This window comes from Mesitornis unicolor, unplaced genomic scaffold, assembly GCF_000695765.1.
Source record: "Mesitornis unicolor isolate BGI_N332 unplaced genomic scaffold, ASM69576v1 scaffold9007, whole genome shotgun sequence".
Taxonomy (NCBI): Eukaryota; Metazoa; Chordata; class Aves; order Mesitornithiformes; family Mesitornithidae; genus Mesitornis; species Mesitornis unicolor.
In genome coordinates, this window is record NW_010195710.1 from 3,452 (window position 1) to 17,626 (window position 14,175).

General features: G+C 51.9%; 1 protein-coding gene across 1 annotated transcript in view; it reads left to right on the forward strand.

Moving 5' to 3' along the window:
* The window catches only part of LOC104543569 (carbohydrate sulfotransferase 11-like), a 12,290-nt gene extending 625 nt beyond the window's left edge, over positions 1–11,665 (forward strand). The window contains exons 2-4 of the mRNA XM_010188211.1: positions 6,546–6,554; positions 8,517–8,593; positions 10,820–11,665. Coding sequence (XP_010186513.1) covers positions 8,528–8,593; positions 10,820–11,665 — 912 coding nt within the window. The 5' untranslated portion in view covers positions 6,546–6,554; positions 8,517–8,527. The remainder of the gene's footprint in view (positions 1–6,545; positions 6,555–8,516; positions 8,594–10,819) is intronic.
* The last annotated feature ends 2,510 nt before the right edge of the window (positions 11,666–14,175 follow it).

Consider the following 14,175-nt stretch of genomic DNA (forward strand, 5'->3'; position numbering starts at 1 on the left):
TGGTAACCAGGATGACAACATCCAGGTGGTGTGTGTGTGTGAAAACAGCATTTTATGGCCCAAACCCAAGCTGCCTGGGGTCGGTTTGTGAGGCTGAGAGTTCGGATGCAGAGCTGGTGAGAGAAGACACTGATCCAGTGGTTTCAGTTGAGCTTCCAGGTCAATGCCAATGCCTGAGGCTTGCAGCTCAGCTGGTGAAACAGGGGGATGCCATTAAATCACGCAGTGGTTTTGGAGGGACAGGGATGTGCCTGCCTGCTGACCTGCTCAAGGAAGCAGGATGTCTTAATCTAATATCTTCCCATACACTACATGAGCCTGGCTGCTTTACCTAGGAAGGCCTTGTTTCAGGACCTTTGCAGGGTACAACCAGCTGCAGACCTTGGGCTCCTCTTGGCAATCCTGTTCCTAATGCTCCCATTGCCCATCCCTCAGGGAGAGGTGCGCAGGATCGGGGCATTAGTGGGTTCCTGGTGCAGATGCGTGGGCACCCTGGGTATCAGCTGTGTGTCAGCTCATCATATGCTGCCCCTTGGCTCTACCATAATGTCTGGAAATGCTCTGGAGCAAGGGAGGGGAAGGTCCAGGATGCTCTGTGTTGCTGCTCTGCTGCAGGCGATGGGAGAGGAGATGGCAGGGGCAGGTCTGACAGAGAACAGAGGATTATTCCTGTTCCCTAACAAGTGAGCCAAGACAGACTCCACACCACCTCTGCTTCCGCAGACAGAAATGCAGAGCCAGCCTTCACCGAGGCTTGGCCCTGAGCAGAGGGCTGGCTGTCAGGAATAAACTGTGCTGTATCTTACCAGCAGGTCTGGAGGTGGACGGTGGTGGGGCTGCCTGCCCCTGTTGCACGGGGCTGCGTTAGGTGCCAACCTGTCGCCCACATCCACCTTACCTCCCGATGGGACTGAGTTAATACCTGTGTCTGTGCTGACCCTCTGGACATTGTCACAGGTCTGAACAGACTGAACAAGCCATAATTGAGGAGAAAAACACCATGCAAAGCGAAGCACAGATGGGAAGGGCCACAGGGGCATTTCCCAAGCTATAGAGGATGTGGGTCAGGATCAAGAAAAACACGTTTGTATAGTAAATATTAGAGCTACAGAGTTTTGTGAGTCGGTGCCAGCTCCCCTCCATCGCTCCCCCTGCTTACAGCCCCAGGATGAAGAAAAGAGGTCAAATACAGCGTTGGCTCCAAAGGGATCTGTTTGCTGTCAATGTGGAAGCTGTGCAGGGTGGACTTGGCTGGGGCTGGGACAGGTTGGGTGACTGAACTCCCCCATTTCTTGTAAAGCAGCTGCTCAGGGAGCAATGCTGTGCATGGGGAAGATCTGGGAGAAGATCAGATCAGAAAACATCTCTTCTGGTTGTTCTCCATAGGGCTGGTTACTTTTTGCCATTGCTTGTGCCTGTCCAAATACTGCTGCTCACCTTGCAATGCTCTGTCTCCCAAGTCCCTTCTCGCTGCTCTCTTGCATTGTGGCCACCCCCTTGTCACGCAGCAGCCGTGTCCCCCTCTCCCCACATCACCACTGCATTGGGCAACCTTCATCGTCAGCAGAGGAGATGCTCGAGCAGATCTGAGGTTTTCTGGGGGCAGTTCATCAAGGCACTGAGCTGGTTTTTGGAGCAAACACCTGGGTGAAGCCCAGCCAGTTACACCTCCACTTGCAGCAGGAGGTGGTTGTGTCTGAATTCACAAAGATGAAGGACGCATTTAAGCAAAACGAGCATGTGGCCCTGTTTTAGATTTCTTTTCCTTTCTTCTCTAGCATTTTAATTCAGCTTCTGTTGTCTACAGCTTTTTAGATGCAGTAAAACTGAGCAGTTGCAGGAATCTGAGTGGGTTGGATTTGCCTCTTTGCTGAAGTCCAAAATTTGCATTCCCAAATCAAAACCTTCCTGTAAGAATAAAAATAGGAATGGGGTCTGGTTTTAATTGCCAGAGGTGCTCTGTTATCTCTGAAGATGCGTAAGATATGAATGGCAGAATTGCCACAATTTTCCACAGCTGAATGCACATGGAAGAGAGCAAACGGTCACCAGTTTGGTCCTGTTCTCCATCAAACAGAGATCACTACACTCAGCAGTGTGAAGGTGTTGGGTCTGGAGGTTGTTGGGGGATTTTGATGTTTGGGAGCCCACATCACCCTTGTTTGGAAAATATCTTAAAAAAAACCCAAAACCAAAACACCACAAAAAAGCCAAAACCCAAACCAACAGTCAGCCCTTGTGCTTAGGTGGAAATAAAGCCAGAGCTTCCTCGACTTAAACTGTGCTTCCTTGAGACCAGCACTGTTGGACTCCAGAGCTCTGATCTTCCCAGGCAGGGCAGCTCTTCATGCAGACCACGGGCCCCTGCCCAGGGGGGGCTTTTCCAACCAAATTATGATTTCTGTGATTTATATAATTTCTGTGATTTCTATGATTTCTTGGCCCCTATGCCCTGGACCAGAACTCACAGTGTCCAGTTGCCCCCTGGGCAGCGTGTCCCAGGCTCTGCTATCACACCAGGAGGGAAGATCGAGCTCAGGCTGCAGGAACTGTCTGGATCTATCACTGCTGCTGACGAGATCTACTTTCCTTTTTTACTCTCTCTTTTTTCCTGGGTTTTTTTTTTTTATTTTTGGATGTTAAAATCGAAAATTGGACAGATTCAGCAGCCGGTGGCTGCAGCTAGGATTTGGCTTTGGATACCGCAGTTTCCATATCCTTTCTTAAATTAGCCGGCAGGCTCCTTCTCCGTGTCTCCTGGGTGCAGTTATTTTAACAGCGAGGAGCCTGTCTTCACAAAGCGGGGCTGACTGAGCCATGACTGGTGTGACCCAAGCACTCGTTCATCGCCCACGACAAGTGCCAGAGAAGAGTCCAAACCAGCAAAGTCTGGAAAAGCTCATTGCTGTGCCCACACAGAGATCCAGGCCCTAATTTCTGGCTCTTCCAGTGACTGACTTTAAGCAAGTGCTGATCCTTTTACACTGTAGAGCCCTGGGTGTTGTTTCTCTTTTTGATATAAAGTGGTAATATTGTTCTTATTTGTTTCCCACCATAAACTCTTCTTCATCCTGTAAATACAGTTCGGCTGCACAGCTGTGCACGTGCCATACGTGCCAGGCAGTCAATTCATGTCACCAATACCATTTCCAGTGTCCAAATCCAGAATCCATCCCTAATCCATCGCAAATGTGATGGATTTACCCCTTCCTCCCAGCTCAGAGGTTTTTTTTTGGGTCTTAGAGTGAGCATCTCTGATGGCCCCGGAGGGGCAGCCCTGAGAGCTGGGTGTCCCTGCAGTACAGACACGCACCCATCCCACTCACCCGCTGGGGGTCACAGGCTGTAATTAACACCCAGACCCATCATTTCGGGTGGCCAGGCACCACAATTATTTTCCCTCTTTTTTTAGGCTGTGCACAGACACAACAGGAAGCGAAGCTGGGGCTGGGAGACAGCGGTGGGGTCAGGATTAGCTCCTTGGGGCCTCTGGTGCATGCTCATGTGCAGGCACGCGTGCTTTCCCTTCACTTCCCTGGGCTGGAGGCCACTCAGTCTCCAGGTTTTAACCCTCTCCAGTGTTTTGGGGACCACAGGAGGAGCTTGTGGCTCCTCCTGGCCCCAAGGTCCATGCCTGGATCCACCTTGGTCCCAGGAGAGCAGAGCTGTCAGCACAGCAGGCGAAGGGCGCCGGTGCTGTGGATAATGGCATTCATGCTTTTTTTGCTGCTATGGCAAACACCTCACCTGATACGTTTTGGGACTTCATTTGCCTTTTTTATGGCTGTCACAGTGGCAGCTGATAGCCCAGAACTAATGCATCTGGGACCTCCTGCCACTTCCAGCAGCACAGCAGCAAAAAGTGCTGAATTCCAACACTGTGAAATTCAATTCTGTTGAATTTCCACCCACCTGGTCCAGGGTGAAGCTTTAGTTTCCCTCTTTTCTGGTTCTGTCTCCCTTGGCCTGCCAGCCTTTCTCAGTGTTTTGTCCATCATCACCATCTTTCTATTTGTACGTAAACTCATTCCCAAAGTATTGATCCCAGAGTCAGTCTTTGAGATTTTTGCCTGGAATTTGCCTTTTGCCTGTCATTTCCTATTTAAACGCCACCTGCTTTCCAGTTGGTTGTGCCCCTTACAGTTCACCTTTTAAACCTCACCCTCTTTGTTTTTAGCCCTCGTTTCCTGTGGTCTGTCATATCTCATGCGTTACGTGTATCTGGGTGAAGATCTCCCACAACTGCTTGATCTCCAGAAACGGCTCATTTGATAACCACATCGGGTTGCAGGGTATAAGCTGTGCTCGGTAAATGCTGTGTTGATTTTATTCCCCTATCAAGTTGCACCCACATCTTCTGATTGTTTTCTTTCCCTCAGACTGTTTGCTAAAGCCTGGGTAATGCTGCTGTGCCGCTGCCTGAATCCTTTCTCCCAGCCAAACTCTTCAGTTCAGGCGCTGGATTTGCTGCTGTGGTTGCAGAGAACCTCCCTCCGCAATTGAAGTCTCTGCAGCCAAAACAGCAAATTCTTTCATTCGCTGATGCTTCCAGAAGTTTGGGATGAGCACAACCCAGTCTTTCCCTCACCTCACACACATCTGGCTGTCTTTGCAGTCAGCCAGTACACCTAAATATGCACAGCTTTCAAATCTATTCCCATTTCCAAAAAAAAAAGCTGGCGAGGCATTGGAACCCCAGCTGCTGCTGCGGTGTGGATGGCACCGCTGCACGGGAATCGCCTCGAATTTGATGGGACGGCACTAAAATCTGGGCTGTAGGGGAAAAGGAGGGAGCACATCGCCTTTTTAGGCTCCAGAGGAAAGACTGAATGCACTTGTAGCACAGGAGACCCCAAAATGTGCCTGAGCTCCCTTTCAGGCTTGTCTCCTTCAGTGATTTCTGGGCAACGTTACTGCCTTAGCATGGGGTTTTCAGTCCCTTGCTCCGCATCGCTCCCATTCCCTTGCCTTATCCTTCGAAGATGCAGATATGATGCTATCTCCTGGTGGTATTTCCTTCTGCCCCTCTCAGTGAAAAGCATTTTGGATTTGGATCACGGACATTGTCTTGTTACTTTTTATCCAAAGGGTGATCCAGCGGTTGCCAAGGGTTGGTGTTTTCCACCCATTAGAAACTCGATATACCTTGGCTGAATGGCATCCCTGCTTTCGGATGTGATTGTGGCGATGCTAAATTTTGAAGGATTGCCATTGCATGTGGTGGAATCTGGGAACCTCAGTAACAAGCTCTAAAGTCAGGACGAGAGCCTGAAGCGGAGGTCTTGGCAGCTCCCCCGTGATGGAAGATCCTGCTGTAGTCGGGGCCACGGTGCCAAAATGCAGCACAAACCATTAATTTACTCTGATGATACTCCTTCCTCAACACAGTTGTGTATTTCAGTATTCCTTGGCCTTCCCAAGGAGTCCCAGGAGCATCCCAGGGCTGGGTAAGCCAACAGGATGGGGTGATCGACTCACTCTTGGCATGAACAAGTGGAAGAAGAGGGATGTGTAAATGCCATTGCCCATCTGCGGCCTTCCTCCCTCCTTCTCCTCCAGGCTGCATCCCAGATCTGATGGAAGAAACAGGCACAGATCGAGAATCGAGCCTTTCCCCAGCTCCCCTTGGTTTTGCTCTCCAGCTGTGCAGTTCAGCCAGATGTGGAGCCCCTTGAGCTCGGCCTCCCATTGCCTGCTTGGGGTATGCAGTGACAGCAAAGGATGGGGACAGCGACTGGGGAGAGCCACTGGTGCTGGCACGGTGCAGTGCTGAGCTGCACATGGTCACAGCTGCTGCATCTCCCCCACTGCCGCGGGGTTTAACGCCATCTCCAAAAGTCACCCCCGTGGCCGAGCCAGGAGCCCCTTTGCTTTCCTCCTGGGGCCGCCGCGTGCAGCGTGAGCAGACGGTGTTGGAGGGGGAGACTTCCTGCAGTTGGAGCCGTGTAAAAACCTGCCCCTGGGCCAGGCGCTCGCTCCGAAGGGTTTGGCGAGGGCAGGGGATGGTGTCATCGCTTTGGAGAGCAGAAGCTGTCAAGATGCAGTGAGTGTGGAGCGCTGGCGTCTTCCCCCGCCAGCTCAGCACTCCCGGGCTCCTCTGGCTGAATGGGAGCAGCCTGGCAGCTTTTTTTCCTTTTTTTTTTTTTGTTAATTTTAAAAAAAATTTCCTGGATCCCCCTGCACAGCGGGGATCCCAGGGGCTTTGCTGCTATCCAGAGATGATGCCTTGTTCTCTGCCAGATCTTGTGCTGGGGAGAGGCTGGAGGAAATCCATTTTGCAGCGTTTCTGTTGGGAGAGCCAGGCGAGGTACAGCAGCCCCTGGCCAGGCTTGTTCTCTGCCTCAGCACCACTGAAAGGTGCATCCCAGAGGGGTCAGAGCGTGGATCTGGCCTGCCTGACCTCTTCTTGCTCCCTGCTTTCCTGCAGATTTGCTTTTTGTTCACCCTAGAAGCCTCCTCCCGGGCCATGACCTGACCCTGCACCAGGCACTGATGCTTTTCCCTGGGTCGGCGTTTCCATGTACCCCAGCAATTTGCATTTTGAGCAGCTTCAGGTCAGCCCGAACCACCCAGGGTTTGCTCAAGTCCCTCATAAGAAAGGTTCTGGTTGATGCTTGTGTTAATCTCGAAAACAAACACCTCCAGATTGCCTTTACTAAATATAGGACAAGTGTCTGCTGCGGCACAGGGCACTCGCAGTGGGGTCACTCTCTTAAATTGAAGAGGAGTTTATCAGCCCTGGCCAGGAAAGGGACTCGAGTTTAGCGCTCTCTACTGCAGAGTTGAATTTGGAAGGTCGATCCAATTCCCCATCATTTACAGAGAGCTGAGCCTGGCAGTGTGAAACGGGGCTCCTGTGGGACCAGCATCTCAGCCCAGCGCTGTGTACGTTGGCTCTACCCCTTATCTCTCGTTAGCACAGATGCCGTTCCACCCTCCTGTGGGGTAACTGATTCAGGGGATTAAGGAAGGAGCTGTATGTTCTCGTTGAGTCACATCACCATCCATCCAGGGCTGCAGGAAGTGACATTTCCCACAAAGGCAGAAGTGTACGAGCACTGCTGATGAAATCTTGTGAGGTCAGGCAGTCGTTTCCCCCTAATTACAGCTCCAAGAATGAATGATGTTTAGCTTAGACCCCGGTGACTTTGTGCTTTAGAGCAGTTTTCATTTCAGCAAAATGGAATTTGGATTTTCCCCTTCTGGTTAGTTTGGTTTAAAAGGTGCCATCTGCGACTTGTATAACAAATTTGGGGTTGCTTGGTGGTCGTCAGTGAATGAAAAGATCCAGAGCCCCAAACTGTGGTGCAAAAAGCCTCTATGTTAGACTGCTTCATGTTGCCAGAATTAGTTTGTGTGAGGCACTTTTCCTTCCACCACATACGTCCCTCTGAGATTTTTAGAAAGTCCCTGTAGGAGCAGGGACTTAGAGGACTGGAAGAACCTCCTGAACAAAGTGTCCTATCATCACCTTCAGAAAAAAACCCATCCTTTTCCATTTTAAAACTCACTGTGTCATCTCTTCTGTGGAAGCCAACTCCAGGGCTGCACAACCCAATGGTTAGAAACCTTCTGCTCAGGCAAGACCTGGCATGGCATCCTCTGTTGATGGAGAGGCTCAGGTAGAAAAAGCAGAGGTGGGACAGCTGCTCAGTGAGCCTACAGCCCTGTTTGGTTTGGGATGGCCACGTGGTTCTGCCTATGCTGTGCTGGAAATGGGTCCCTGGGGCTGAGGGTTGGCAGCTGAAGCGGATGCTGCGTAGCTTAGAAAGTGGTTGCATCCTTACATAATTTATGAGCAGGAGAACTTGAGCATCTGTCACCAGCCAAGTGTCCGGCATCGCTGGCCAGATCTTGCCTTGGGTTTGGTGCTGCTGCAGAGAGACCCCTGAAATCAAACCCCCCTCAATCTACATGGCAAGGAAGGAGCAAGGATTGCTTGGGTGGCTGTCTTCAGCTTCAGACACGTGAGGAGATGTTGTTGGTTTAGAAGGGAAGAAAAAGAATGAACAGCAAATAAGAACTTAAAATGACTTCTCAGATGAAGCCTCTGACCAATTTGTCTATTAAATGACTGTGTCTCTGAGCCTAGAAATGCAAACTCTGAGTCTGGGGGGGGCTCAGCCAAGCACAGATGCTGTCTCACCCCTCATGGGGCCGTGGCGATGCTGGTGGGCGGGTCCTGTCGCCTCCTGGGTCATTCCCTCACCAGCGCAGCCTGCATGCAGCGGCATTTCCCAAATGCACGTGGATTAAACCGTTCCCACTTGCTTTTGAAATTGTGACAACCTGTCGTCTTTATTTATGGTCTTTTATTTGTTTAAAGGTATGGTCTGGACCTGTGGAACCCTACCTGCAGGTTTTGTTAAGAAATAAGGGGGATCTTCTTCCAGGGCCAAACAGATTTGTCACTTCTTGGGAAATGTTGCCTCATCCCAACTTGAGCATCTGCAGAGGGGGTGAGGGATGCAGCCCTCCCAACCCTGCTGATGTTTCTCGCTCTTTTTCAGCCACAGAAGACAGGGCCATGGGATCCCGCTGGCAGGGGAAGGCCGGCCGCAGCCCGCTCCAGGCCCTGTACGAGAGCGACCAGGTGAGGTGATGGAGAGGGACGCGGGCAGGGGTGAAGAGGGAGGTGGGCACTGGGGGTCGACCCCTTCTTCCACCCCTTCACAGTGTGGGGCGCCGCGCTGTCTCCAGCCACCCCAAGGGCCCCGCGCCTGAGCCTTTGGTTGCATCCAAAGTAAAAGAGCACACTGCTCTGGGGAGTAATTGTTGATTACGGACACAAACTGGAACACAGGAGGTTCCACTTCAATTGGAGAAGAAACTTCTTCTCAGTGAGGGTGACAGAGCCCTGGCCCAGGCTGCCCAGAGAGGTTGTGGAGTCTCCTTCTCTGCAGACATTCAAAACCCGCCTGGACGCCTTCCTGTGTAACCTCATCTGGGTGTTCCTGCTCCGGCAGGGGGATTGGACTGGATGAGCTTTGGAGGTCCCTTCCAATCCCTAACGGTCTGGGATTCTGTGATAAAGAACTGATGAGACAAAAATGTTCATTAAAAAACCTGTTTCATGACCGGTGGGCTGAGTCACAGCTGTGCAGGCCCAGGAGGTTTCACTGAGGATTTCAAAGCCAGCTCTGGGCCATCTCAGCTTTCTGGTACTGTCCAGGTTGATGCTTTTTTGTCCATGAGCACCCAAATTACATTTGCTCAGGGGAAAATGGCAACTGTGGACTTCCTTGGCCACGATGCAGCAAATCCTAATGTTGCTGGAATGTCGTGGTGCTATTTCCTTAGAAGTGATACTTAATTTCTCTGGCTTTTAAAGAGAAGGAAATGAAGGGAGCAATTTTGCTCTGAAATAACTGCAAGACATGCACTTATTCCAGTGGGCGGCTGTTGAAAAGTACTCACATTTAGTTGTTGCCATGCCTGCAGACATTGTCTGTCTGTCTGTCTCTCTGGTCCAATAGTTCTGAATTATGCAAGTGCAGGAAAAAACACCTGAAAAAAAAATCACCTTATTAAAATGCTTTTTATTTTTTTTTGGTAAGCACTTACAAAAAGGGGTTTCCAAACAAAAGAGATTTCTACTGAAGGGTTTGGCTGTGTCACAAGGAGGTTTACTCACAACGCCAAAGTGGAAGCCACTGTTGTCTTGCGACACGGGGGTCATTGCATTGCGTTGGAGCAACAGCTCCAGGGTTCAGAGCTGCCCTGGGTTGGCACACGGGTGGTGAAGCCGTTAGCGGTTGCGGCCCTGATGAAGCCGTGGGAGGTTCCCAGCGCTGACCTTGGGGCCAAAGACAAAACCTCCCCCAACCCTCGTGAGCAAAACGGGGAGGGGAGTGGGCAAGAGGAGGGGGAGAGGACCTTCTGCTTTTGAGTTCCTGGAAATAATTTCCTTTCCCAGATGGTTTAATGACATTTTGGGATTTCTGATGAAAACCGTGACAGGAAAGGTCATGTCCCCAAATCTGGAGGGGAGTCTCAGCTGGGGCAGGGGTTGGGTGGAGCTCTGGGCTCCTGTGAATGCAATGCAGCAGCTGTCAGGCCTTGATGCAGGGATCAGAAGGGATAAAGAAGAAGGACCTCCCTGTGGGCAGATGAGACTGGGACCAGAGCTGAGGCATCAGTCTGTCCTGGGTGGAAAAAGCCCCTCAGGAGGAAAAAACCCAAAGTCCTTGGGGAGGGCCTCACCACCACCTCTAGCAGCACCTCGCTCCTCTCCATCCCACCCTGCCATCCCACCTCGCCTCCAGCTCCCCAGGGTTCAACCACCAGCGTTGAAGGCCGTTTCCCTCCGCCCAGCTCCCTCTGCCTTCTCTTGGCAGCACACTTGCACCGTTTTCCTCGTGCATGCCCGCACTCGTGTGCCACGACTCTGCCTCTCAGCTGCAGCCGCGGGTGAAGGTGTGGGCTGATGCGGCGATGCCCATCGCAGCCAGAAGCTGTGCAAGGCCCTGGAGGAGTGAGACCATGTATGCCCCAATGTATTAGTGTAAGGGAGAGCACCTTAGCCCAGTGCGTTTGAGAGTGCTGTAACAAATACTGGGTTAGCGACCCTCTCTACACCCCCTTTGACTTGTCTCCTCATCACATTTTATTCTCTCTTTTGCCCCCCCGGAGGTCCAAGGATTAAATGCACCAAATCAGGTTGAGTTCAAAGTTCATGCCATCCCCAAAAATCCCACATGGGTGACTGCCAAACGCAGGAAAGGGGAGGGGATGGGGACAGTTGTGGATCAAGCGTTGTGTGTAGGCCACCATGAGCTTGGCCGAGCTAGTGCCCATCTCTTTCTTTTTCTCTCCCCAGTTTGAGCAGTCGTCCCTGCAGGCAGTGCACCAGCAGAGACGGGAGCTGTTGAGCAACATCTGCAACCGTTACACCCGCAAGAGGCGGCTCCTGCGGCCGGACGACTTGCGGCACTTGGTGGTGGACGACACGCACGGGCTGCTCTACTGCTACGTGCCCAAAGTGGCCTGCACTAACTGGAAGCGGGTGATGATGGTGCTGACGGGGCAAGGCAAGTATCGGGACCCACTGGAAATCCCTGCCAACGAGGCCCACGTCTCGGCCAACCTGCGCACCCTCTCGGAGTACAGCATCCCCGAAATCAACCACCGCCTGCGCAGCTACCTCAAGTTCATCTTCGTCCGGGAGCCCTTCGAGCGCCTGGTCTCTGCGTATCGCAACAAGTTCACCCGCAGCTACAACACGGCCTTCCACAAGCGCTACGGCACCAAGATCATCCGGCGGCACCGGCGGGAGCCCAGCGACAAGGCCCTGGAGCGCGGGGATGACGTGCGCTTCGAGGAGTTCGTCTACTACCTGCTGGATCCGCGGACGCAGCGGGAGGAGCCCTTCAATGAGCACTGGGAGCGGGTGCACTCGCTCTGCCACCCCTGCATCGTCCACTACGACGTGGTGGGCAAGTATGAGACCTTGGCTGAAGACGCCAACTACATCCTCCAGCTGGTTGGGGCTGACACGAGCATCAAGTTCCCATCTTCGTCCAAGACCACCAGGACCACAGACGACATGACGGCCCAGTTCTTCCAGGACATTAGCCCTTTCTACCAAAGGAGACTCTTTAATTTATACAAAATGGACTACTTACTCTTCAATTACTCCATCCCCTCATACCTCCGCATTCGATGAGACAGGGGCTGGGGGGAGAGGTGAGGGAGAGCTGGGTAACTCTCATCTTGCCACAATTCCTCTCCTCCCACCCTGTGCTCATCTTTTGGTCGACTTCTCCCTTGTGCCCTCTCCATTATGGGCTGCTCCACATCCTGATGCCTCATTCATGCATGGTCTGGAGGGAGGACACCTCTCAAAACACTGGGGCTGGAGCTTTTCCTTCCCTTTCCCTCCCACCCTTCAACATCTACAGGGGATGGTGGTGGGACCGGACTCTGCTGAGTAGGAGGGCGTACCTTGGCTGGGGACTTCCATCTAACTGAGACTCCATTGTAGATCCAAGTCTTGGGAAGGCTCCTTTTTTGGGCAGGATCCCTTCAGGTCTTTCTCCTCCTTATGGGGCTGTTTGGGGGCAGACACAGCATCTCGGGGGGGGGCAGAGTGGAGCATGTCAGAGACTTGCATAGAACCAGAAATAAAGCAATAATTTAATGTAAGTTATTGAATGTAAATTTTTCCTTTCATTTAAAATTCCTTCCACTTCTTCTTTTCACCTTGTTCTCCTCCATCTTTCCCCAGCTTCCCATGCTGTCCCACATTGCCGGGGAAGGCAGCGGTGTGTTACCACAACCACAACTTTCCCTCGACAAAGCCTGGAGGGCTTTTTTGTTCCTCTGCTTCCATATGCTCTCCGTTGGGATAGAGAATACTCCAGAGAGAGGAGCAGGTTTGCAGCAGGTGTGGGCTGATAGAGACACGGTGCCCCCCATATGAGGGGGCCACATTGCACTGGGGGAACGGAGAAAGGGCACTGCAGAGCGGCACTGGGGCAGGTTTGGGTTGTGAAGTGATTCAGGGAGCACTGGGACGTGGGAGATGGCTGTGGTGGGGAAAAGGTGATGCTGGATGGGGAGAGCCAGAGAAGAAGAGTGAGTGAGTGTGTGTGTGTGTGTGTGTGTGCGCGCGTGTGGGGGAGTGCAAGAGAAAATACAGAATAAAAATGGGGACAGAGACACCTAGAGGAAAATTCCTCTTTGCCTGGCTGGCTTTGGACAATTCATTTCTTGAAGAAATGGGAAGGAGGAAGCAAAACACAGAAGAAAATGACAAACCCAGTCCTAGGATTTTAAATTAAAACCAGTTCAAGGAGCTGTATTTCTTTTAAGCCATATTTCAGTCTTTCTTCTTTTCTGTTCGGCTTTGACTCAGCGACTGCCTTTGTAAATAAACACGCCGGTAATAGATGCTGTGGAGTGTGTCTGCTGGCTTGGCTGCGAACACTTGACTTATTAGTGCAATACAATGGGAGGTTTTATAAAACCCCAGTGCTCTCAGGCTCTTTTAAAAAATAATGTTTTCATCTAGCAACTTTTGGCTGTTGTATCTTAACCTTTTTCCTCTCTGCCTCTGATCAGCATCTATATAGTGACGGTCCCTCCTTGGCAGCTCCGTTTGGGGATTGGGTTTAGCAAAGCAATGATAAAAAGACAAGTAAATAAAATCGCTGGTGATCCTGGCAGTCTGTCTGATCTCCCAATCTGCACTGGAGATCTTGCAGAAATGGCCTTTCTCGTGCTATCTCAGTATCTCCCCGTCCAGCTGAAACTCAAGAGCACAAAACCCAGATTCTATGAAGCAACAAATTTCATCTGCAGCGTTCAGGCTTGGAGCGCATTCCTCCTGCTTTCTCAGGAGTCTCGCGTTCCCCGCTTAGCGCAGCCTCTGCGTGGAAAAATCATTGTTCAAGTTACCACAAGCTCTTCTCATCGCTTTTGGTCATTAATCATAATCTGGGGTCAGATTCAGAGTCACAAAGGGATGGATTTCTTTTTTTCCAGAGGTATCTCTTAGCAGCCGGTGGCACAGCAGCAAGGACAGATGCACAGGCCCTCCCCGTGGTGCTGCCCGTGGGTGTTCAGGCAGCGTGTGGCTGGGTGGGAGCCCTCTGGGCTCTCTTTGAAGTGAAAGCAAGGGAAGGACATGCTCTGGACTCTGTCTTTCAGCCGGCTGGTTTCTAAACTGTCCTGCAATGGTGGTGATCTGGAGACAGTCCTGGTTGCCATGGCTATTTGATCAGCAGCCTGTCCCCTGCATCCCCATCCAACCTGGCCAGTGGCCCCAAACAGCAGCAAAGCCACAGGGGTATGGAGCGATTGCAGCTCCCCAGCCTCAGCCATGGTCTGCTAAGGGCTGAGATTTGGTCTGTAACCGGGTGTCTTCTGGTTGGAGACACCAACCTTTGGGCTTTTTCTAGTAAAAAAACCCAAACCAACCAACCAACAGCCACAATCCAACCCATTTAGCTCACACCCTTGGCTCTCCCCCTGCCTAAATACTGCTTCCTCACAGCAAAACATGCCCATGCAAACAGAAAATGGCCACTTTGTGTTTCTGAAGCAACCGCCCTCAGCCCGGGCTGGAGCTTCCCGGGCCTGGAAACGCTCAGCCCCTGCCCGAGCCCAGTTGAGGCCTGGACCGGGCCGGGGGCTGCAGGGCCCTCCCGCATCGGGCAGCTCCGGTCCCCCAGG